This window comes from Copadichromis virginalis, linkage group LG3 (genome assembly GCF_057382275.1).
Source record: "Copadichromis virginalis isolate Kocher_CV1m ecotype Utaka linkage group LG3, C_Virginalis_male_GT1.1, whole genome shotgun sequence".
Lineage (NCBI taxonomy): Eukaryota > Metazoa > Chordata > Actinopteri > Cichliformes > Cichlidae > Copadichromis > Copadichromis virginalis.
In genome coordinates this window covers 4,881,195-4,906,402 of record NC_140620.1, presented here as the reverse complement: position 1 = coordinate 4,906,402, position 25,208 = coordinate 4,881,195, and the positions used below count along the sequence as shown (strand labels likewise).

General features: G+C 42.2%; 1 protein-coding gene across 4 annotated transcripts in view; it reads right to left on the bottom strand.

Moving 5' to 3' along the window:
* LOC146712390 (uncharacterized) overlaps nucleotides 1-25,208 on the bottom strand; it is a 28,869-nt gene extending 3,661 nt beyond the window's left edge. The window contains exons 1-3 of one of the 4 annotated variants that reach the window (XM_085442373.1): nucleotides 24,949-25,203; nucleotides 18,216-18,321; nucleotides 5,714-5,972 (exon numbers count right to left, since the gene is read on the bottom strand). In XM_085442373.1, the coding sequence (XP_085298499.1) occupies nucleotides 5,714-5,857 (144 nt within the window). In that variant the 5' untranslated portion in view covers nucleotides 5,858-5,972; nucleotides 18,216-18,321; nucleotides 24,949-25,203. Of the gene's footprint in view, nucleotides 1-5,713; nucleotides 9,054-18,215; nucleotides 18,322-24,948 lie in introns of those variants that run through there. The other 3 variants (XM_085442378.1, XM_085442376.1, XM_085442367.1) reach the window with 3 other exon arrangements.

Sequence of the window (25,208 nt, the reverse complement as noted above, 5' to 3'; positions counted from 1 at the left end):
CGTTAGCTTCCACAACAGATGTTGCTCGTCTTCCGTCAAATACTCACATAAAATATTACACAATAAAGTGGATTCAAGATATCCACATAATTTCACTCTTACATCCACAGTGAGGTTTCACAATTGTTCAAATATAAGCAATCAATAAGTGACGGAAGTGACGAGTAAGGTAAGCGGAGTGACGAGTAAGGTAAGCGACCCATGTTGTAGGTGACGTCAGACGCCGGAGATTTGGCGGAATAAAAAAAAAGCAAATGGTAGCACAGAGTTTAACAAAGGTTTTTCAAGCTTCAGTATTACCAAATATACTAATCGATTGTCATATAACTAACAACATCTGTTCTATCATCTCTAACACCCTGGAGGACAACGGGGAGAGTTTAGACGCTCTCCAAGATTACATCGACCGCTGTTTTCAAGATCTAGTAATGAAGAAGGCCCTCAGTGCATCCTCCCCGACCAAAATTGAGACGCCGTCATCGAAGAGATGTCGCCCGGCAGACTCCCCCGGTACAACATCGCCTGCCGGCAAAGACATCGCAGACATCCTGGAGTCAATCGACAAGCGATTGTCCAGTTTCGATGCGAGGCTGGCCCTGGTGGAGATTTTACACCGGGAATTTAAATCTCTGAGAGAATCCCTGGAATTCAGCCAGCAGCAGGTGGAAACGCTTGCCGCTGAAAATGCCACGCTACGGGAGTCGGTCAAATCTCTCACCGATAACGTGACCCAGCTAAACATTGAAAATAAAAAAATAAAAGAGTCCGTTATCGATCTACAAGCCCGTAGCATGAGAGATAATCTTGTGTTCTCTGGTATTCCAGAATCTGTCGGAGAGGATGCGGAGGCAACGGTGAAAAGCTTCATCAAAATCCACCTGATGCTGCCGGAGGACACCGTAAAGAACATCGACTTCGATAGAGTACATCGCTTGGGGGGCGTGAGGTCGCGGACCGGGAGACCACGGCCTATTGTGGCCAAATTCGGGCAATTCAAACAGAAGGAACAGGTGAAGAGTCGCGGCAGAGAGCTGAAAGGAACGGACTTCAGCGTGAACGACCAGTTCCCCAAAGAGATCCTGGAACGACGCAAGGTCCTGTTCCCAGTTCGACGTAGCTTCATCCAGAAAGGCTCCCGTGCTGTCATCGCCGTGGACCGGCTCTACGTGGACGGACAGCTGTACCGCGACCCCGGCACCACACTGTGGTTATACTGACTGCACTCCAGATAAGAACCCGCTACACTCTTTTCTTATTCATTCACACTTTCTCCTTTAACATGGGTTTAACCTAGTAATATCAATATGATGTCATAGCAGATATAACACCGTCACCCTCCGTCATTGCTTTAATTGGAATGTTTCCGTTTCGTTTCTTTTTTTTGTTGTTGCTCACAGTTCATGCGGTTTCTTTCTTTCTCTTGTCTTTCACTGCTGTGATCACCTACTTCCCCACTCACCTACAAACAACACCCTCTATTTCCTCCATATTTTCACACCACGATCACGCAAACACATCCGCTCAACGGCAGCACATTCACAACAGCCTCACAGCACGCACAGACTTGCAGGACACATAAGCAAGCCACGCTTGTTCATATTAGTGAATATTCACACATAGTCAGACTTATGGAGCCTCTCACCACACTTTTTTTTCTCTCTCTCTCTTTCTATTTACAAACAAGGGATGTTTCCACACTCTCTCCACCTGTCTAAACGAAACACCCAGCGTACATCATTCGACATACACACACAATTATGGGCATGCTGAGGTTTGTCACATGGAATGTAAATGGAGCTGGCACCAGAGGAAAGAGGTTAAAGATATTTAACCAGCTTAAAAAACTACAGGCAGATGTTTTATTACAAGAAACTCACAGACCTGTCACAGGTTTAAACGAACTTAAAACACCTGAGTTTCCTAACGTGTTTGCAGCCTGTTATAATTCTAGACAACGGGGAGTAGCAATTTTAATACATAAAAATGTTAATTTTACAGTACTCGATACAGTTATAGATCCAGAGGGTAGATTTCTAATTATTAAACTATCAATATTGAACAAAAAACTATGTATTGTAAGTATATATGGTCCAAATGTTGATGAACCCTCATTCTTCCACGGATTTTTTAGTGCACTCTCTGAGCACCTCGATTGCGCACTCATTCTTGGCGGTGACCTCAACCTTGGACTAAATGAAGAAATGGATAGGCTCAACACAACAGGAACTCAGCGCAATTGGCAATCCACAAATATAATCAAACAGTATATGAGCGACTTTGGCCTTCACGATGCATGGCGCTCCCTTCACCCCAACAGTAAGGAATATACTTTTTTCTCGCATGTTCATCACTCTTACTCTCGTCTGGATTATTTTTTGGTCACCAGCTCACTGCTGAGTGACATTTCAGACACTGAGATTCATCCTATAGCTGTCAGCGATCATGCTCCTGTATCTTTAACACTAATGCACAAGAATAATACTACGCTAAGTAAAAACTGGAGATTTAATACATCACTGCTTAAAGATGAAGACTTTATTACATATTTTAAAAAGGAATGGACTTCATATTTAGACTTTAATGACACTCCCGGAATATCTGCTTCTGTTCTATGGGAAGCAGGGAAAGCTGTGATGAGAGGTAAAATAATTTCTTTCTCATCACACAAAAAGAAAGAAGAAAACAAAAATATTCAGGAATTAGAAAAAAACATAAAATCACTAGAAGAAGCCTATGCGTGCGACCAAGATCAGGAAACATTGAACAAAATATGCAAGACAAAACTAGAATTAAATGAAACTATTAATAAAAAAAACCACAATTCCTTATACAAAGACTTCGCTTGCAGAATTTTGAACACAGTAACAAATCAGGCCGATTTCTAGCTAACCAGTTAAAAATAAATAAAGAAAAAACAACTATATGTGCTGCTAAAGATTTATCGGGGAACACAATATATGACCCTGGAAGAATAAACAACATTTTTAGGGATTTCTATGAAACTTTATACTCACCACAAATAAACCCATCTAAAAATGAAATTGATCGGTTTCTTGACAACGTAACTCTCCCAAAATTACTAGACAGTCAAGCAATGGAACTGGATTCGCCACTGACGCCAAGTGAATTCCAGGAAGCCCTGATAAGTATGCCCAATAATAAGGCTCCAGGTCCAGACGGCTTCCCTGCAGAATTCTACAAAGAATTCTGGACAATTCTGGCACCAGTATTCCACGGAATGTTGCAAGAAATCAAGGAAAATGGCAGACTACCACCAAATATGAATTCTGCCAACATTAGTCTCCTGCTAAAACCAGGCAAAGACCCTTTATTTCCCTCAAGCTATCGTCCAATTTCTCTTTTAAATGTAGACCTTAAAATAATCTGCAAAGCTCTCTCAAAGAGATTAGAGAAAATAACCCCCCTCTTAATTCATCCTGACCAAACTGGTTTCATAAAAGGTCGGCACTCCTCAACAAACACTCGTAGATTACTTAATTTAATAGACTACTCATACAATAAAAACATCGAAACCATAATATTTTCTTTAGATGCAGAAAAAGCATTTGACAGAGTTAACTGGAAATTTTTATTCGCAACTTTACACAAATTTGGTTTCGGAAACTCTTTTATAAACTGGATAAGAATATTATACAATTCCCCAACAGCTCGTATCAGAACAAATGACCAGACATCCTCCAGCTTCTGTCTCCTGAGGGGCACCAGACAGGGATGCCCACTCTCCCCTTCACTTTTTGCAATTTTTATCGAACCTCTAGCAGCAGCATTTAGACAGGCTACAACAATTAAGGGCATAAAATGTAAGAACATAGAGCATAAAATCAGTCTCTATGCGGATAATGTGTTGCTTTTTCTGCAAAACACACAAACCAACCTCTCTGAGGTAATTACTCTAATAAACTGGTTTTCAAGAGTTTCAGATTATTCAATTAACTGGCCAAAATCTACAGTTCTCCCCATTAACTGCTCCTTCCATAATTCTTCCTCTGCCCCACTGCAATCCGAAAATATTAAACATTTAGGTATTAATGTTTCTCCTAAGCTTTCAGACTTAACTAAATTAAATCACATCCCACTTCTAAAGAAAGTAGAAGGCGATCTGACTAGATGGAAATCTTTACCCATATCACTCATGGGAAGGGTCGCCACTATAAAAATGATCTTGCCAAAAATAAATTACTTATTTTTGATGATCCCTAACAAACCATCACAAGATTGGTTCAGATCTCTGGATTCATATATTTCCAAATTCCTTTGGAAAAATAAACCTCCGCATATCAGCTTAAAAACGCTACAAAGAACCAAGGATAGAGGAGGATTAGATCTGCCTAATTTTCACCAATACTTCTTAGCCAACAGGCTTCAGTTCATCTCAGAATGGTCAAAACATACCTTCTTAGATGAGCCCTGGCTAGATGTTGAACAGGCACTATGCAAGGATCTAGAGATTTCAGACCTACCATTTATTAGCTCAAACATCAAAAGACATGAATGCTTTAAAAGTATCAACATCAGCTTCTCTCTGACAGCATGGTGGGAGTTTCTAAAAATAACGGAGTCTTCATTAATCCCATGCAAACGTACACCTATCTGGAATAACCCTGACATATTACAAAACAATAATATGATTAATTTCCCAGAATGGAGTTGTAAAGGAATTAAATACTTAGAACATATATTAGAGGGAACAGAATTTATCCCATTTGACAGACTAGTTGCACAATATGGGATCAACAAGAAAAGATTTTTAGAATATCAACAAATTAAATCCATAATAAAAAAGAAATTCAACCTCAGTCAAGTTGAATTACAAACACCACCAAGTGCGGCACATCTCCTTACTCTTAAATCCCCCAAATTATTATCTAAAATATACAGAACACTTTCTAAATTAGATGAATCAATATCACTTCCTATTGCAAAGTGGGAAGCAGATTTATCAGTCAGTATAGACCAAAACTTCTGGTCTCAGATTTGCTTAAAAACCTTTAAATTGATTAAAAATCCCAGTCTGCAATTAATACAATACAAAATACTACATAGAGTGCACTATACAGGTCATCGGATGTTCAAGATGGGCTTTACATCTTCAAACAACTGCTCATACTGTCAAAGCAATACACCAGACAATTACATTCACGCTCTTTGGTTCTGTCCACCAGTTCAGAAGTTTTGGCGCGAGATATGTGAAGACTTATCAAAGTGTCTGAAATGTAACATTCCAACTTCCCCCTTAGTGTGTTTGTTGGGCAGCTTAGATAATGTCACTTCAGAAAAGAATATAGCCCATATGGTTTTCCCTGCCCTATGCATAGCCAAGAAAACTGTCCTCATGAACTGGAAAAATAAAAACAATCTTAATTCTAACCAATATAGAAATTATCTATTAGATTACATTAGTTTTGATACAGCCTCTGCCACCACATCAGATCAATTGCTCTGGGCTCCTTTGATCAGCTCCATCACCTAGTGGGGGTGGGGGGTCATAGTTTGGTCCAGCCTTCAATGTTGTGATTGGTGTGGGGGTAGGGACAGGCTTAGGGCGTCGGGGGTTTCCCCGGAGGCATCTTCGTTGGGGGGCTCAACCCGGGGTAGCGGTCATGTCCGGTTGGGGGCTTTTCTGACTATTTCCTCGTGGCTGCGTGCAGCGGGGCTAGGGGAGGGTCTGTGCTGATGGACGTGGGTTACTGACCTGGTAGCCTGTCTGCCCCTGGGTGGGTCCGGGATGGGCGTGAGGGTCTGGGGGCGCGCCGTCTCTGGGCCGGGGCCCTGGCCGGGCCTCGGGGCCTTGGGTCCTGGTTTGTGTGTTGCCGGGGTTGTGGGCGGGTGGGTGCATGGGGGCCCATCCCTGGCGCAGGGTGCTGCCGGTGTGTCGAGCCACCTGTGGGGCTCTTCAACCGGTGGGGAAGATTGTCACACCTTGCAGGAGCTTTCCTCTCCTCAGGAACTCTCTGCAGGAGGGGGAGATACAGGAGAAGTGAAGGAAGATCTCAGCCTGGGTGTCTATTGTCTCATGTAGTCTGGAAGATGAGTGGATGGTGGGGTGGGTGCAGTTTTCTCTATGGTGGGTTTAGGTGGACTGTCCCGGGCTCTGTGGGGCCGGGGGGGCGCTGCTGCGCTGGGCCCCGGTCTGGATGGGCCTGAGCCCCCTTTCCCTGGTGGGTCGCGGAGTATGGGAGTGCCTACTGGGGTCAGTGGGGGAGCTGGCCCCAGGGAGGGGTCACCTGCCCCTCCCTTTCTTCCCTCCCCATCTCCAGCTGCCTCCCTCTTCCCGCTCCACCACAACCACCCACACATGCAGGGCCTTGGAGTAGGGGTATGTCACCAGGGTGCAGAGGAGGCTACCCCCCTCTGTCCCCTTCTGGCTGCCTCTGCCTCAATTTTATCCCACAACTTAGACATTCACATTACTCACACCCTCATTACACATACATATAGGATCTTGGGGGTGGGCACGATACACGGAGTCCAAGTTACCATCAGGGTGTACACCTCACACCTGGCATCGTTGCCCACCTCTCAATATTAAATACACGTAGACATTGAGGGCTAGCAGGAGGGACTATGCGCTTACCTGCTGCTCTCTGGCAGGTAGCTCCATGCCCTCCTGGGTTTTAATTGCACCTTAGAACACACATGCATCAACACTACTATAAGCGGTTTGGAGTCTTCTCTCACCCCCATTCTCTGCGGCCTGCTGGAGCGGGGGGGCTAGGAGGAGTTGGCCGTCCGACTGCGGTCTGGGGTGTGGGGCCTCCCTGCTGCTGCGGAGTCGGGGCAGTCTGCCTCTCCCCACCGCAGGGAAAAGGGTAACACCACCTGGGTCTGGGTGCTGCAGTTCCCCCCTCCAGGGGCAAGGGTACCTAGACCCGGTTTGTAGAGTACGCTTGGGGAGTGTGATCGTGTGTACAGCGTCTCTTTATGTCTGTCTCCACGTCGGTTGAGTGTGAAGTGCATATGAGAGCATGAGGGTGGGAATAGATGTTTGTGTCTGTGTGTGCCTGTATGTGGGCAGGGATAGCTCAGTAGGTAAAGTGGTCGCCCCATGATCGGAAGGTCGGCGGTTCGAATCCACTTAACGGCTACCCTGAGGTACCCCTGAGCAAGGTACCGTCCCTACACACTGCTCCCCGGGCGCCTGCTTAGTGGGCTGCCCACTGCTTCACTGAGTGAATGGGTCAAATGCAGAGAAAAACAAGTAATTTCCCCATGGGGATCAATAAAGTATCCATTATTATTATTATTATTGTCTGTGTCTATATGTCAGGTTGGGTATCAGACGCCACCTCTCTGGGGACATCTCGGGCCCTCCAAGGTTTGGAGACCTATCTCCACCCACCACCACTTCCTCTGCCGGTGGCGGACTCCCTCAGGTGTCGGTGCGTTGGTGGTTCTTTGTATCTGGGGGTGGGCGTCCGGGAACACACCGGCTCACTCCTTAGCGGCCGCTTATTGGGGCTCGCTCGGGCCACTTCGGAGGTGGGGTGCCCCCAGCCTCTCGGCCTGGGGCTCGGTCACTCAGGCACAGCTGGCTGCCGGCGGACCTCACAGACGCGTCGCTGCAACTCCCCCTGGCTTCTGCTCCGCGGCTGCTGAGTGAGCCCTCATCTGGGACTCTCCTTAGCTCTTACTGGGACAGTGGTGCGGCTGCCCCTCTGTGGGTCTTCCTTGGTCTCTTGTGTTCTGGGGGCCTCTGGATGTCTGGAGTTTTGATCTCCTCCATACCTGCTTGATACCATAGAGCACAGGGCTGTGGCTCCCCACACTCCCTAGCAGATCATTACATGGAGATTTATTGCTAGCTAGTTTATTGTGATGGTGCTTTTTTTTTTCTTATTATGTTGCTCTTTGTTGTTTGCTTTCTCCTCTGTTTTTTTTTCTCCATACAGGTGACTCAGGAGTTTTGTTTTTTTATTTGTTTGTTTTTTTTCTCTCTTCCCCCCCTTCTCACAGTCTCTTCTCCCCTTTGGTTTTCTTTCTTTCTCTCCCTCTCTTTCATTCTTTCCCCCTGTCCTATCGCACAGTCATGTCTGTCCCGTTTGTAGCAACTGAAAATAAAATAAATTCATAATTATAATAAAGGTCAATCAAATGGACCAATATGGCAAGGTCATGATGATCCACTTGGTAAAATAAATCCGCTTGGCATCTTTCTTGGCCTTAAGACAACAATTCTGATGGCTATAGATCCAAACGGGACAAAAAAAAAAATATGATGATGTATTTTATCTGGATACTGCAGCTGAGCAGAATAAATGTGGTGTGTTTAATAGAATTGCTTTTTTTAGAACTACAAGTAAGCCATAGAATATTTTAGCCTGTACAGGAAGCCAAGAAAGGTTATTATGCATTTTATCAATATTAGTATAGTATGAACAACTTCACACTAATCTGGACGCCTTATTCTGGACTAACTGAAGTCTGTTAAGATCTGTCTTATTAGCTGCTGACCAAATGATTGAACAATACTCCAGATGAGACATTACTAGTGCATTAATGACATCTTTCATAATGAAGAAGTGATACACAAAGAGCATTTCATAGCCATAGCTATGCCTTGTCGGCAGAGTTATGTGACATTAGTGATGTTTGTACTTTCAGCGTTAACTTGGTTTTAAAGCCTTTAAAATATACGCCGTTCAATAGTCGACCTTAATCTGACAGAGAATGTGATGATTTTGTGGATAATTAAAGTCAGTCATATATCCACAAACACAACAAGCAGAAAGTCAGTGATGCTGCTCGGTTTGCAGTCCTGAACATCACGGCACAAGCAGGATCCACTGCACTGTTAATGTTAGCTGTGTTATATTGCTGCCTCTGTTCGCTGGTGTCGAGCCAAACGCACTTTAACGTGTGTTTGAACGAGCTGACGGTTCACTCGTTAAGCTGAAAGAAAGATGCTTTAATCACAGCAGTCACACATGTGTCCACTGCACCATCTGGAACTCTTCTTGTTTACACTCGTAATAACACAAACACTAAATCCTGCTTCTCTGGTGCTGTTGTGTAGCAGTGTGTACACCTGAGACTGTCACCTGTGTCTGTCCTGCACTCTCTCTCTGTTTCTTTCTCTCTGATTGTGGAATAAAAGTATGAACATGTGTTTATAAGTTACACTTGTGTTTGAATCCTGCAGCTCATCACACATTTGATTTCCATGTGTGACGACTGCAAGTGTCCAGAGTGAGGACAGACTGAGGGAGCCACTGCTGCACATCATCTGTGAGGCTTTGCAGCCCTGATGATCCACCAGGACAAACTCAGCAGTGTCTGAGGAAGAGGAGGAGGAAGAGCCAGCAGCAGCTGACAGATGGAGAGAATAGACAGACTGTTCCCTGTTTGTGAAGGACTGCTAGGAAAGTTTAACATAACTGTCTGTCCTGAGTCTTATTAGGTAATGTTCAAATAATGTGATCATCCCAGTGTTTCCAGTGTGGGAGAAAGTACTCAGGGCCTTCAAGTTACACACTATAAAAGGCAGCAACAAGTTTAATGTTCAGAAACCTCCATTCTATCAGCAGCAGAATGGAGCTAAAAATAAATGTTGGTTTCAGTTCTATGAAGCTTTGAGTATTTTGGATCAGTAGCTGCTGTGTTTGTTGCATCAATTCAATTTAAATCAATTCAATTTTATTTATATAGCGCCAAATCACAACAAAAGTCGCCTCAAGGCGCTTCATAGATACAGAGAAAAAACCCAACAATCATATGAGCCCCTATGAGCAAGCACTTTGGCGACAGTGGGAAGGAAAAACTCCCTTTTAACAGGAAGAAACCTCCGGCAGAACCAGGCTCAGGGAGGGGCGGCCATCTGCTGCGACCGGTTGGGGTGAGAGAAGGAAGACAGGATAAAGACATGCTGTGGAAGAGAGACAGAGGTTAATAACAGATATGATTCAATGTAGAGAGGTCTATTAATACATAGTGAGTGAGAAAGGTGACTGGAAAGGAAAAACTCAATGCATCATGGGAATCGCCCGGCAGCCTACATCTATTGCAGCATAACTAAGGGAGGATTCAGGGTCACCTGGTCCAGCCCTAACTATATGCTTTAGCAAAAAGGAAAGTTTTAAGCCTAATCTTGAAAGTAGAGATAGTGTCTGTCTCCCGAATCCAAACTGGAAGCTGGTTCCACAGAAGAGGGGCCTGAAAACTGAAGGCTCTCCCTCCCATTCTACTCTTAAATACTCTAGGAACAACAAGTAGGCCTGCAGAGCGAGAGCGGAGCGCTCTAATAGGGTGATATGGTACTACAAGGTCATTAAGATAAGATGGGGCCTGATTATTTAAGACCTTGTATGTGAGGAGCAGGATTTTGAATTCAATTCTGGATTTAACAGGAAGCCAATGAAGGGAAGCCAAAACAGGAGAAATATGCTCTCTCTTTCTAGTCCCTGTCAGTACTCTTGCTGCAGCATTTTGGATTAGCTGAAGGCTTTTCAGTGAGTTTTTTGGACATCCTGATAATAATGAATTACAGTCGTCCAGCCTGGAAGTAATAAATGCATGAACTAGTTTTTCAGCATCGCTCTGAGACAGGATATTTCTAATTTTAGAGATGTTGCACAAATGGAAGAAAGCAGTCTTACATATTTGTTTAATATGTGCGTTGAAGGACATGTCCTGGTCAAAAATGACTCCAAGGTTCCTCACCGCGTTACTGGAGGCCAAGGTAATGCCATCCAGAGTAAGAATCTGGTTAGATACCATATTTCTAAGATTTTCAGGGCCGAGTACAATAACCTCAGTTTTATCTGAATTAAGAAGCAGAAGGTTAGCGGCCATCCAGGTCTTTATGTCTTTAAGACATTCCTGCAGTTTAACTAATTGTTGTGTGTTATCTGGCTTCATGGACAGATAGAGCTGGGTGTCATCTGCATAGCAGTGAAAATGTATGCTATGTCTTCTAATGATACTGCCTAAGGGAAGCATGTATAATGTAAACAGAATTGGTCCTAGCACTGAACCCTGTGGAACTCCATAATTAACCTCAGTGTGTGAAGAGGACTCTCCATTTACATGCACAAATTGGAGTCTATTAGATAGATATGATACAAACCACTGCAGCGCAGTACTTGTAATACCTACAGCATGTTCTAATCGCTCTAATAGGATATTATGGTCAACAGTATCGAACGCTGCACTGAGGTCTAGCAGGACAAGCACAGAGATGAGTCCACTGTCAGAGGCCATAAGAAGATCATTTGTAACCTTCACTAAAGCTGTTTCTGTGCTGTGCTGAGCTCTGAAACCTGACTGAAACTCTTCAAATAAACAATTCCTCTGCAGATGATCTGTTAGCTGTTTGACAACTACTCTTTCAAGGATTTTTGATATGAAAGGAAGGTTGGAGATTGGCCTATAATTAGCTAGACTGCTGGGTCTAGAGATGGCTTTTTGAGTAAAGGTTTAACTACAGCCAGCTTGAAGGCCTGTGGTACATAGCCGATTATTAGAGATAGGTTGATCATATTTAAGATCGAAGAATTAATTAATGGCAGGACTTCTTTGAGCAGTTTTGTAGGAATGGGGTCTAAAAGACACGTTGATGGTTTGGAGGAAGTAATTATTGAAGTTAACTCAGAAAGATCAATTGGAGAAAAAGAGTCTAACTTAACATCAATGGTACTAAGAGTAACTGTAGATAATATTACATCTGTGGGATGATTATTGGTAATTTTTTCTCTAATGATAAAAATTTTATTTGTGAAGAAGTTCATGAAGTCATTACTAGTTAACGTTAAAGGGATGGTTGGCTCAAAAGAGCTCTGACTTTTTGTCAGCCTGGCTACAGTGCTGAAGAGAAACCTGGGGTTGTTCTTATTTTCTTCAATCAGTGATGAATAGTAAGATGTTCTGGCTTTGCGGAGGGCTTTCTTATAAAGCAGCAAACTATTTCTCCAGGCTAAATGATGATCCTCTAGATTTGTGACACGCCATTTCCTCTCCAGATTACGAGTCATCTGCTTTAGGGTACGTGTTTGAGAATTATACCACGGAGTCAGGTACTTCTGATTTGAGGCCTTAGTTTTCACAGGAGCTACAGTATCCAGAGTCGTACGTAGTGAGGAGGTGAAATTATTAACAAGATAATCGACCTCTGTTGGGGTAGCGTTCAGATAGCTGCTCTGCTCTGTGTTGGTACAGGGCATTGGAGATGATAACAGTGGGTGGATTATATTCTTAAACTTAGTTACAGTGCTTTCAGAAAGACATCTACTTTGATAAAGTCTACTCTCCACCGCTGTGTAATCAATTATTGTAAAAGTAAATGTTATCAGGAAATGATCAGACAGGAGAGGGTTTTCAGGAAACACTGTTAAATGTTCAGGTTCGATGCCATATGTTAAAACAAGATCTAGAGTGTGATTAAAGTGGTGGGTGGGTTCTTTTACATTTTGAGAGAAACCAATTGAGTCTAATAACAGATTAAATGCCATGTTGAGGCTGTCATTCTTCGCATCTACATGGATGTTAAAATCACCCACAATAATTATTTTATCTGAGCTCAGAACTAAATTAGATATACAGTCTGAGAAATCAGACAGAAACTCTGTGTAAGGCCCAGGTGCACGATAGATGATAACAAGTAAGACTGGTTTCTGAGTTTCACAGCTGGGGTGGACAATGTTAAGCATCAGGCTTTCAAATGAATTAAAAGTCTGTCTTGGTTAGGGATGGGTATCGAAACCCGGTTCTTGTTGAGAACCGGTTCCCACTGTTTCAATTCCTTGGAATCGTTTGCCATTTTTGCAAACGATTCCCTTATCGATTCCAGTCGCCCCGAATGACGTCACCACGTTGCGGAGCGTCATTTACCTGGCAGGAAACACGGCGCCAGCGGCTCAAATGCTCAAAAGCTTGGTTATACTTTACGAGAACGGATGACAACAGGGCAACTTGCAATACTTGCAAAGTAGATATTTCATTTAAGGGAGGAAACACTACGAATATGCAAAAGCATTTGCTCACAAAACACGTGATAACCTTAAATGAATGTCGTGTTTTTAATTCCGCTCCGGACTCGTGAATCTCAACCCAGCAGCAGCAGTAACGTTTGCACGTCCTCTCCCGTTAATGCGGCAGGTAAATAATCAACTAACAGTGCATATTATGTTAGCGCGATCTGCCTTATTACAAACCTGCCATTACTGTGCATTTAGGGGACCGTGATGAGACAGACAGAGTCTGGCTGGCTCAGATGCTGGCAGTTCTCACTGCAGTCTACCGGTAGCGTCTCCTTTCAGGCCAGGATAGACGAATGTCACCGAGCAGTGACTGAGTTTGTGGTCAAAGGCTTGCACCCGTTTGCCACAGCAGATGCCCCCGATTTCACTTTGGTAAGTGAATGTGTTTAATTGTAGGCAGGGACATTACTGGATATTCTTGTGTAATTGCTACAGAATAATTTATGTTACACTTTGTTATTGCTACAGGAGAATATTTATTTTATTATTTTACATTTACATTTTTTTCCTGGGGACCCTGTGACACCCCATTGAAGAGCCGCAGGCTGGATCTCTTAAGATCTCACTGTTGGGTTTGTAAGGCCATGTTACTCCTAAATTTCTATCTTGTTCAAAGAGAAGATAAAAAATAAAGTTCTAAGCTAATCGACCTCAGTGTTCTCCTTTTTTAAAAATAAGAATTGATAAGAGAATCGATAAAGAATCGAATCGTTAAACAGAATCGAAAATGGAATCGGAATTAGGGCTGGGCCATATTATACCGTTCACGGTAATACCGGTATAAAGTTAGGCAACGATAGGAAAATGAAATATCGCGATAGAATATGAGTAAAACGCGCATGCGCAGTGCCTTTGTTTTCATACGCACATGGCCGATTGTTGAGTGAAACAAATGAACCAGAATTGGTTTGTAAAAATGGTGCAACTTCAGTGATGTGGAACTGGTTTGGTGTTTGTCCGTCAGATACACAAAGCACATTTTTTGCAGAACATGCAAGCGGCCGTCGTTATTGTCGTATTTGTCGGACTAAGATGCTCTTAAATCTGGGAGTAATCTGGGTCCTAAACTCCGTATGCTATAGGTCAAACGAACACTGCAGCATCACCTAGACTTAAAAACTGTCTAAATTCTTTCATCTTTAATAAAACGATCAGCATTGCTGCTTTACCAGGTGTAACTATGAAGTTTAGCTTCCAGGCATCCATGAAAACAAAAGTTATTACATTTAACGGAGTTAGAAGTTAGCAGGAAGCTAGCGGAAGTTAGCTCACTAGTTTTGCTAGTTACCCAAGCATGATATAGCATGTTCTGACAGAGATTTCTGGAAAAATTCAAACGTACAGCTCTGCTATCACTTCCAACATAAATGAAGACAGGAAACTAAACAGCAGTGACGTTTGTAGGGTTACTGAAGGTGGGCTAACTGGTATATAACGATATGCTACGTGATCGCTAGCAACACAGCTATGTTAGCATAACATAAACAGTGAAGCTGGAGGACGAACACCAACACTTTTCCACTTAGAAAAGTTAACGTGCCTGATAGTTAGAGACAAATGCAATCGCATGGCAGGATGCTGTAAATGGACCAAACTTCAGTCAGGAGAACAACTGAGATAATCCATCCACAATACAAGGTTAGTCATTAATATACTGCAACAACATGGGAATAGAACAGCTGCCAGAGAATTCAACATTAATGAATCAATGGTACAGAAGTGGAGGAAGCAAGAAGAATGAGTTTAATAAAGTTTGATTTATCTGACTGCTTTGTTTCGCTTAATGTGCCTTATAATCACGTGCACCTTATGGTCCGAAAAATACGTACTGCACACTGCAGTTTAATGTTGCAAAGCACCTCTTTTTAACTTCAGTCGATATTATACATGGTTATGCTCAGGATATGTCAGCCCATTTCTACTGGAAATGCCTTTTGGTTAAACTTTCAGCAAGGAATTTGCATTTGCACTGTTACATTTTTATAAAGCTTTAATGTACATAAAAACCAGCTTCTTGTTTAAGTGAAAATAAATGGAAGGTTGTCTTTTTGCGCTAGTAATGTTGTGGAGTTGTATTTTGTCTCGCATCAATTATATCGTCAGTTATATCGTTATCGCAAATTTTCAAATATATATCGTGATAAATATTTTTGGCCATATCGCCCTGCTCTAATCAGAATCGTTAAAATCTTATCAATACCCATCCCTAGTTTTGGTCTTTCATTAATTAATAGGCTGGTGTGAAAAATTGCTGCCACACCGCCCCCTCAGCCTGTGCTTCGAGATTTCTGGTAGTTAGAATGACTCGGGGGTGTTGATTCATTTAAACTAACATAATCATCCTGCTGCAACCAGGTTTCTGTAAGGCAGAGTAAATCAATTTGTTGATCAATTATTAAGTCATGTACTAACAGAGACTTGGAGGAGAGAGACCTAATATTTAATAATCCACATTTCACTGTTTTACTCTTTGGTTCAGATGTGGATACTGTATTGTTCTTTCTTTGTAATTGTTTATGTTTAAGTTGTTTGTTGCTGGTTTTTAGTTTGTTTTTTGTCTTTTTGGAAGCTGACACAGTCTCTATGGAGATGGGGTTTTTTTTTGGGGGGGGGGGGGGGGGGTAGCAGGAGGAGAGAAGCTGCAGAGAGGCGTGTAAGACTGCAACTCTGCTTCCTGGTCCCAACTCTGGATAGTCATATTTTGGGGGGGTTTAATAAATTTGTCCATATTTCTAGAAATGAGAGCTGCTCCATCCAAAGTGGGATGGATGCCGTCTCTCGTAACAAGACCAGGTTTCCTCCAGAAGGTTTGCCAATTATCTATGAAGCCCACATCGTTTCTGGGACACCACTCAGACAGCCAGCAATTTAAGGAGAACATGCGGCTAAACATGTCACTCCTGGTCTGATTGGGGAGGGGACCAGAGAAAACTACAGAGTCCGACATTGTTTTGGCAAAGTTGCACACCGATTCAATATTGATTTTAGTGACCTCCGATTGGCGTAACCGGGTGTCATTACTGCCGACGTGAATTATGATTTTACTGAATTTACGTTTACCCTTAGCCAGCAGTTTTAAATTTCCTTCAATGTCGCCTGCTCTGGCCCCTGGAAGACAATTGACTATGGTTGCCGGTGTCTCTAGCTTCACATGTCTGAGAACAGAATCGCCAACGTATTGCTGTAACTGTTTATATGCTTTATATATTCTGAGCTAAGTTGATCTATAGTGTTACATCATATTCTATAAGGATGTTATGTGTTTGTAGACTTTCTGCCCAGTTTGACCCATTTAGCAGAAGTCAGCCTGTTTAAGGCTCTGATATCTATTCTGTGTGACTTAAAGCAGTTATGACATGGTCTGATTTTCTCACCCAATAAAGGAATATTTCATCTATCAGTCTACTCTTCATTCTATCAGACACAGTTATCACAGCTCCTACATTTGCTTTTTACACATATATGTAAGCACTGAGCCAAATTTAGTACCAACATATTAAATGAACAATATTTGTCTCTTATATATGATACATCTATATACACGCTGTCACAGATACTTGTCTGTGAGTGAAGTGATTAATATAATAACTATAATATTGGTCACATTATATTTACATTACCACAGTGAGATGACTTTAGTCTCATGAACAACATCAGCTAATTGTTATTTACAGCTAATCTTAAACGACTGTTCAGCACAGAAATGAAGCCCAACAATCATGTTTCACAGTCCTGTGGTCTCAGCCTCAGATACTCATCAAATCACACAGAGCTCATGTAGAAACAAATGAACTAAATATGTTCTCCTTCATTTCTGTCAAACAAAGCTGTATGAAACGTTTCCAGCTGTTAGTATCATGGTTGCTAGGCAACCTGGGCAGCGTGACGGAGGCTAGACGTCCCATTTCACGAGCCTACGAGCCTCGCACTTCGGCCTTAGCGGTCTTTGAGTACGCGGCCCTTGAGGACTTTAAAGCTGCAGAACCTGAATCGGGATACAGCCGTGATGATCTCCAGCCTCGTGCTCGCCAACATTCTCACCTGAGTTAAGAAGACTGTTAGAGTTGTATTGTTGATTGTCATTTATGCTTAGAAACATTTACTCACATATGCTTAGAAGTATATAATCATTTGTAGATTTAAAGAATGTCTCATCCTAAGAGGTCTGTAACAACTCTGTGTAGCATGAAGAGAGGAGAGATCGTATCTTCCCTTGCTGATTTATGGTAGGATTAACGTAGCTATGTCTGTTCTAGTCTGAGTGCTTTTCTGTTCAGATGACCTGCTGGACTTCCTTACCGGGGGGGGGGGGGGGGGGGGGGTGTCTAGTCTACCCTCTTCCTGACCAAGGATGTTTGCTTGTGTGCTTTTATGACCCTTTGATCAGCAGTACCTCACACACACACACACATACACACACCCAGGCAAGGTACTCTTTGTGTGTATGTGGACGTCATATGTTAATGAACCTATGCATATTCATGTAACCTCAATAAAAGGACAGTGGTATGGGAGGACGGACGAGACCAACTGGAGTCAAGCGGTTGTCCAGTTCTCTCCCGTGCACGAGTAACATGAAGAAGCTTGCCTACAAGTGTCTTGCTTTTGCAGTGTAATTATATTGTCTTCAACGTTCCAGCGAATAGGTTTATACTCTAAAACCTATCAAAGACGATCACTGAAATGGTCTCAGCAGGTCCTTTGATGACAGCAATGAAATGCAGTGGTAAGGCTTTTTGGGGATTAAGTTCGTTTTCATGGCAAAGAAGGACGATGCAGTTCATCTGATCACTCCTCATAACATTCTGGAGTGCAGGCAAAATGCTATTATAAAAACTTAAGCAGCAACTTCTCCAGGTTCCAATATTTATGCAATTCTCAAACCTTTTGGCCACGACTGTATAACCTCTTCTGAAGTTTAGTGGATATTATACATGGTTATGCTCAGGATGTGTCGGCCAGTTTCCACTGGAAACGCCTTTTGGTTAAACTGTCAGCGAGGAATTTGCATTTGCACTGTTACATTTTTATATAACTTTAATGCACATAAACAACAGCTGCTTGTTTCAGTGAAAATACATTGATGGCTTTTTAATAAAGTTGTGCAGCTGTAAAGTATTTTGTCTGCTGTCAATTCTATCGTCAGCTACATCGTTATGGCAAATGTTCAAATGTATATGGTGATAAATATCTTTGGTCATATGGTCCTGCTCTGTCTGTCACCTTCTGTGTTGAGTTCATTGTTTCCTCTGTAGTAGCTGAGCTGAGTCCAAGTAGCTGAAAATGTTCCTCTGCTGCTCCGTCAGACTCTCCTCCTCCTGCTGATCAGCTGGGACACAAAACAGATCTTTGTTAGGCTCCACACTGCACTGAAGAGTCAAAGTGGCTCATATGTTCATCTGACAAGTAAAAGAACACATTTTTGTTTCCCGAGGTGGGCAACTTGTTGGAAACAAACACAAAAGGTTTGAGCACTGATACCTGCCATTGCTGCCATTGAAAGATGCAACGCCAGCAATGTGGATTGTCAAGACTCAAACCAATCATCAAGCAAAGACAACAGGGATCATTTGTTTCTGTTTATTTAGCATTCACAGCATTTGTAGTTGCCTTCTGTGCAGGGGAAGTCCACGCACACTGTGTGGTACCGCCATCCGCAGAAGGTGCATTCAACCTCTGTAAGAGAAACGAGATTGTCTGAGACTGAAATGATATTAACTAAAGAAGTGGTGATTTGTAAAACTTCACATTTTGATCCGGGACGTACTCTGCATGAAAACAAGCGCTCACTCTTCCTGCTCAACAAATGACAAGGGCGGAGCCTTATACCACGTGATACAGAAGCTGTGCCGTGTGATGCTAAAATTAGCAGGGAAACAACAACGGAGAGCACGTCAGGGATGACGAGAAAGTGACAGGAGAAAATCCGTCCCGGTCAACCACCCAAACATTAATAACGGGAACCTTATACAGCGCTTCCCTATACACGTCGAACTCCCGCAGGCACAAAGACATCACGGAGGCTATCACTTATCACCTGACCAAAGATATGGCTCCATCAACACTGTGCAAAACGAGGGATTTAGGAAAACGATCAACACCCTAGACAAACGCTACACAGTGCCGTCCCGCAACTATTTTTCTATTGTTGCACTACCTGCTCTGTACACGCAGCGTCGAGCAACGGTGGAGACGGAATTTCAAGCAGGACAACATTTTGCTGCAACAACAAAACGTGAGACATTTGTTGTTTTATGTTTATTTATTGTTATGAGAGAATCATGATCTCAATTCTAAGCCAAAAAATCGTGATTCTCATTTTATGCAAAATCGTGCAGCCCTAACATTAACACAAAACTATTGTTTCACCAGAGAAACACACATGAAGAGAGAGAGAGAGACAATAACAGCTACCAAACAGTCGTCATAATTCGTCACACAATGAGAAAAGGACAAATCAACAAGTAACAATGACTAATTAATATTAAAATCTGTAACATAATGTATTGTTTGGAGTTTAGTCTGATTGGTTCAGGATGACCTGCCATTATCCAATCACACGTCTGCTTACCTGCATCTTTTCTCTTTTTTCTAACCTGAGCACCTGATGGCTTTGAACTTTTGTTGTCCATCTTCCATTGGTTTGAATTTTGCGCTCCAGTACAAACACAAATCCCCCAACCCGAGGATCAGCACAATTAACCTAACAGACCTACACCTTAGTTCACAGATTCACTTTGTCTAAGGTTGATTTCTGGGATTTCACACAACCCAGGATTCAGATCGTGAATCCATGATGGGCTTGGATTTACATCATTATAAATGAAATGTGCTCTACTTGGAAGCAGCCGGCCCCGCCCCTTTTGACGGGTTGTGTGAGACTTTAAATCATCAAACTGTAAATTATAAATTTAAATTGTTATTGATCCTTTACCCCGAGTCCTAAAGTGTAGATTTATTTTCTTACTCTTCTTATATTTATTGTTTGTTTACTTGCACCGCTGTAACTGCAGCCTCGTCGTCTCGTCTCTCTATATGCTGGACTGTCTGTAGCGGAGATGACAATAAAGTTTACTTTGACTTCAGCAGCGCGCAGGCGCACCGAGGGCTCTCGCGCTCACTTTATAGAATTTAGAAAAAACATCAGTGCAGATTATAAGTCTGTATCATAATATCTGTTTGTTGTTTTTATTTTGTTTTGCGAGTTGGTTATTAGATGCCGCTCCAGCCAGCCAGAGACTCCCCGCCGCCCCGCCCTCTCCTCCCTGTGCCGCCAGCAGCAGGCGCACCTCGCAAACGGAGGGCGCCCTTACTCCCAGCAAATGGCTGATAGAAAACCGATCGGTGCCTACGAATTTCCCAATATGCGCTGGCATGACGTCGGGGAAGCATGGGTACGACCGATTATTTTCTTTTTTTCTTGCCAATGCCCGTGATGCCCCCCCACCACGATGCATTCTATTGGTTTGCACACTTACACACACCCAGCTGTGGTTTCCTGTTTTGCTGGACTCTGGAGAGCCCCGCCTTTAACGCTCTTCTCTCACAGAGAGCAACAGAAAACTTGGAAAAACTCCAGATTGACTGAACTCAGTTCAAAGTTACCTTGACACCTTTAGATGTGAGACGTAGTGATGGCCAGCTTGAAGCTGACGCTCCGGTGCGTGTGTCAGAAAGATCAACGCGCTGCTTCAGAAGCACCGTGTCGAGGCTTGATTCGTTTGGCCAGAGTCACGTGATCAGTGACGTCTGAAGCTTCGTTTAGAACGTACCTTTTATTAAATCGAACTTTATTGAAACACAATGAGTATACAACATACAAACAGATGAAGTTTACAAAAGAACAGAACATGAACATACAGAACCAGGAGTAAAAAAATTATGATATGAGTAGGCGAAAAAAATCAACATATTGTAACGTGCAGTGGAGATGAAGCCAGCCGCGGAGGTGTGCAGGTGGATAGCGAATGAGCAACAGCTTCTGACTTTCCAAAAAGTACTCATTTATTTACAATATCAAAAATAAAAGTGCTACCTCTACCACACATTACTAAAGAGCACACTAGTCTGCGTACACATGGGAGCATCCATTACAGGAGGAGTGCAAAGAAGAACAAAAAGGGGGTGACACCAGTCGTGAGACAGGAGGCGCCGCCATGTGGTGATACACTGCATTACAATAGCAACTGTTACAATATAAATATTGTTCTGAGAGGCTTTTTGTTGGTTGAGTCTGAAATTGATTGTATGTACAATTCATATCCTTATAAAAAGGCAGAAATATGGTGTTTTATTAATAAACTTACATTTATGGATATAAAATAGCTAAAAGTATTAACATGCCTCAGAGAAATCACTAATAACACTAAGGGCTGGACGGATTTGATTTGCATTCTTCAAGAAGAGTGTGGTGTCATCAGCTAGCTGGCTGATGATGAGCTCCTTATCAGCTGTGGTGATTCCTTGTATAACAGGTCAAATCTCGGGGTGGAGTCTTAATCATTTTAATTGAGCTATTGCCATTCGTGTACAAGGTTTTGATAGCTTTACAGAAAAATGCCAAATTTTTCCAAAGAGTGGAAAATAAATTGATGTTCAATTGTATCAAAAGCCTTTAAAAAATCCAGGAGGAGAATGAAGCTATAGTCAGATACCAAATCAGAGTAATCAAGTAGATCTAAAACCAGTCTCATGTTCTTAGAAAGGTGTCTGTTTCTCATAAAGCCTGATTGTGTCTCATCGATAATTGTGTCCAAGAACTCTTTCATTCTGTTAGCAAGTACTAAAGCCTTAATCTCATAGTCATCATTGAGCAGACAGATGGGTCTCCAATTGTCAATAAGTAAGTCTTTGTTTGGCTTTGGAATAAGTGTTATGAGACCCTGAGTAAGAGTAGGAGGGAGGATGTTATTCTCTACACTTCCTATGAAAAGCTGCAGTAAGAACGGAGCCAGGAGATTAGAAAATGATTCATAAAACTCTGCAGTTAAACCATCTGTGCCGGGAGATTTGTTGGCCTTAAGTGCAGAAATAGGATTACAAACGTCCTCCACAGTCAGAGGGCTGTCACAGTGACTTCTATCTTCCACAACAATAGTTTTTAGGTTTTTAATATTATTGAGAAACAGCGTTGAGACATATATATATATATATATATATATTCTACTTTTCTAAATGATTGACTATTTCAATGGAGAACCTAAATGACACGGACCCGTGTTTGTTATTACATCTCTCTATTTTGAATGTGACAAGTCTATCATTGCCTGTTATTCATAGGTATTAACAGAGTTTTTGGCCTTTTTTTCCTCTATAACAGTTAATTGACTCTTTACAGTGGCCTGCTATGGTTAATAATAACATGTTCAGTCATGAGTGAAATCAAAGCTTTTCTTCACTTTAGCATTTAACATTCCCAACAATATAATGTGATACCTTAATTAAAACACAGCTAATAAAACACAATTTTCTTAATGCAAACATCAGTGACTCAACATTAGCAACCAAAGGGTTCAGTCTGCAGATCACACTCATGTGAAGCTACAGCCTCCCCCTTTAGTCTCTGTCATCCTTCTGCTCCTGCACAAACAAAGCAAGACAAAACCTCCACCCTTCTTCTACAGGCTGGGTGAATTGTTGTGGACATTCACTAATCCTAAAGTCGGCACCGTTTTTGTCTCAGTATCAAGTCAGTTAAACTTTTAGTCGTCAGTCCGTCACAGTCCAGTCACATGCATACATCCACACACATTCATACCAGATATTGCTGATAATGGAGTCTCACGCGCAGCCTATTCGAGCCTCCATCACCAGCAAGATGACGTCATCATTTTAAAGGAAAACAGCTCCTTGTTTTTGGACTGGATTGACTCGCTGCAATCCTTTTAGGCTCAGGACTTCTCATGTGATCAATGTCACATATAAGTGAATTTCTCCCAAGCCCATTATAATCATGGAGAAAAACACTTTGCCACTGTTTCCAGTAAGAATATTTTATAGCGCTTTAAAGTTCAACCTCTCAGGTCTGGATTAAAGAGCTGATTTGTTAAATCGGGAACTCACAAAATACCAAAATATCACCACCGGTGGATCACACCTCTCAGATGTTCTTATCTCAGTGCACTGTAACAAAAGCACAAACAAACGCAACCAATAAAATACTAATAAAGTAACAAATACTGGGGCCCATTGCAAACATGTCCAAGCATAAAACCATCTTTCTCTCTCTTAGAGAAAGAAAACAATCCAAACCTCACTGATAAAATCAACCTAGTGTCAAGCAAAACCCAAAAATCAACCAAAATTTCACCAGAAAGTTTTTCTCCCTCCCGGGACAATATTGTGCAGGAATACAGGCACCGTAACTCCTTTTGCACTGACAAAAACATGTTGGATTTACTTGATTCAATAGTGGACACTGGTTGCACACAAAGGTTTTGCTTTGGCAGAAACTTAAACAACTGAGTTAAATCAACACAACCTTTTCATATTCAGTAAAGCTGCATGTTGTGTTCATAAAACACGATTGAAACATGTTCAGATGGAGTAAGTTGAGCTCCTGGAACATTTTAATCCTTCAATTGAAATTGAATGGGTCTACAACAACTACCATCCTCCTATCTCTATCCTGGTTGCAGCAGGGCTGGGAAATAACCCTGAAGTGATAGGTTACCAGGCAGGGTACACCCTGGACAGCTCACCAGTCTATCAGATAGAAACACACAGCCGTTTACATTCATGGATAATTTAGCCCAGGACCTTCTTACTGTGGAGCAACAGCACTAACCAGCATGCCAACAATGGAGGAAATACAGGAAAGCTATGATTTCCTGTATTTGAGGCAGAATTCTTTTGTTCTTGCCCTTGACAGGTTAATCCACAATAAATAGCAACAGCATGCATGTGGTGTGTGTGTCGTTGTCTGCCTCTTATAACTCCAGTGATTTTCCTGTAGTTTGAAATCTTATGCGGTGTTGACACAATAATTTGTTGTAAACCAGGAAATTCCCAACTGTGGTAGAAAGCACAGCTTAGCCTTAGCAAATGTTCAAAGAAAAGTCGTCACTTCCTGATTTCTGCTTCACTGATAAATATTGTCACACTGGGGTTTTTGCAAATGATATCAGTGAGCACTGTGTGGCAGCTGGAGTCAGACAACTGAAGCTCCCACAATCAAGACCACAAACAGCTTTCAAAGGAGATTTGAAGCTTTTCTGGCAGCAAGCTTCATGATTTATGGGACTGGAACTGGAACAGAAACTACCTGATCACCAATGGTGAGCTGGCATGGAATTATTTTTATGACATTTTATCAAAGTTATAAATAAGCATGCCCATTAACACATAGTGAGTGAGCATGTTTTCTTCCCACGCAGTGAACAGCGGACGCTAATGTTTTTGTCACTTTTTACAGAGTCAAACTCAAAGTAAGGTCAGTGCTTCCACGCTTTAAACGCTGCACGCTCACACTCTCTCCACACTCGATAGATTATCCATTGTTCATCTGCACACAGCTGCGGTTTTAGTAACGCAGTAACGCAGCGTGCTTACGGGAAAGTAACAGTAATCTAATTACCTTTTTTGCAATAGTAATCCCTCACTTTACTCGTTTCTTGAAAAAAGTAATCGGATTACTGCCCATCTCTGGTTGGAGCTGTGCACTTGTGGGTTCCACCTTGTGTACACGTTTATCTTTGCTGTGTGTACTTGTACCTCTGAGTGGAAGCTGAACTCTTGAGTTCGAGTATCGAAGCATCAGCTGTGACGTTAAAGTCCAAACAGCTCGTTCATTTGACGTGCAAATGAACGAAGGTAACGCCGTTTTCATGTGGATGTGTCACTGAGACACTTTCCACATCCACAGCTCACAAAATGGGAAAACTATAGAAGTATAACAATGAAGAAGTTACTATGTTACGGGTCCCAAGGATGAAGACCTCGATGACAAATATGTTACCTGTAAAAGCAGGTGAAGAGCAGAGTAAGGAAGACACGATGCGTCTCTGCTTTCCTCCAGAACGTGTCTGAGTCTGATTTATTTCACACAAATAAATGCTATAAAACACTAAACATGAGCTTTCAATATACTGTTCAGCTGGTTCCTCATTCACATCAATTACATTTACTTATTTCACAACATCAGTGAAATATACTCTTTTTAACTGGTTCAGTTTCTCAAGTTCACACTTCTTTCCATAACAGCTACATCCTTTTATC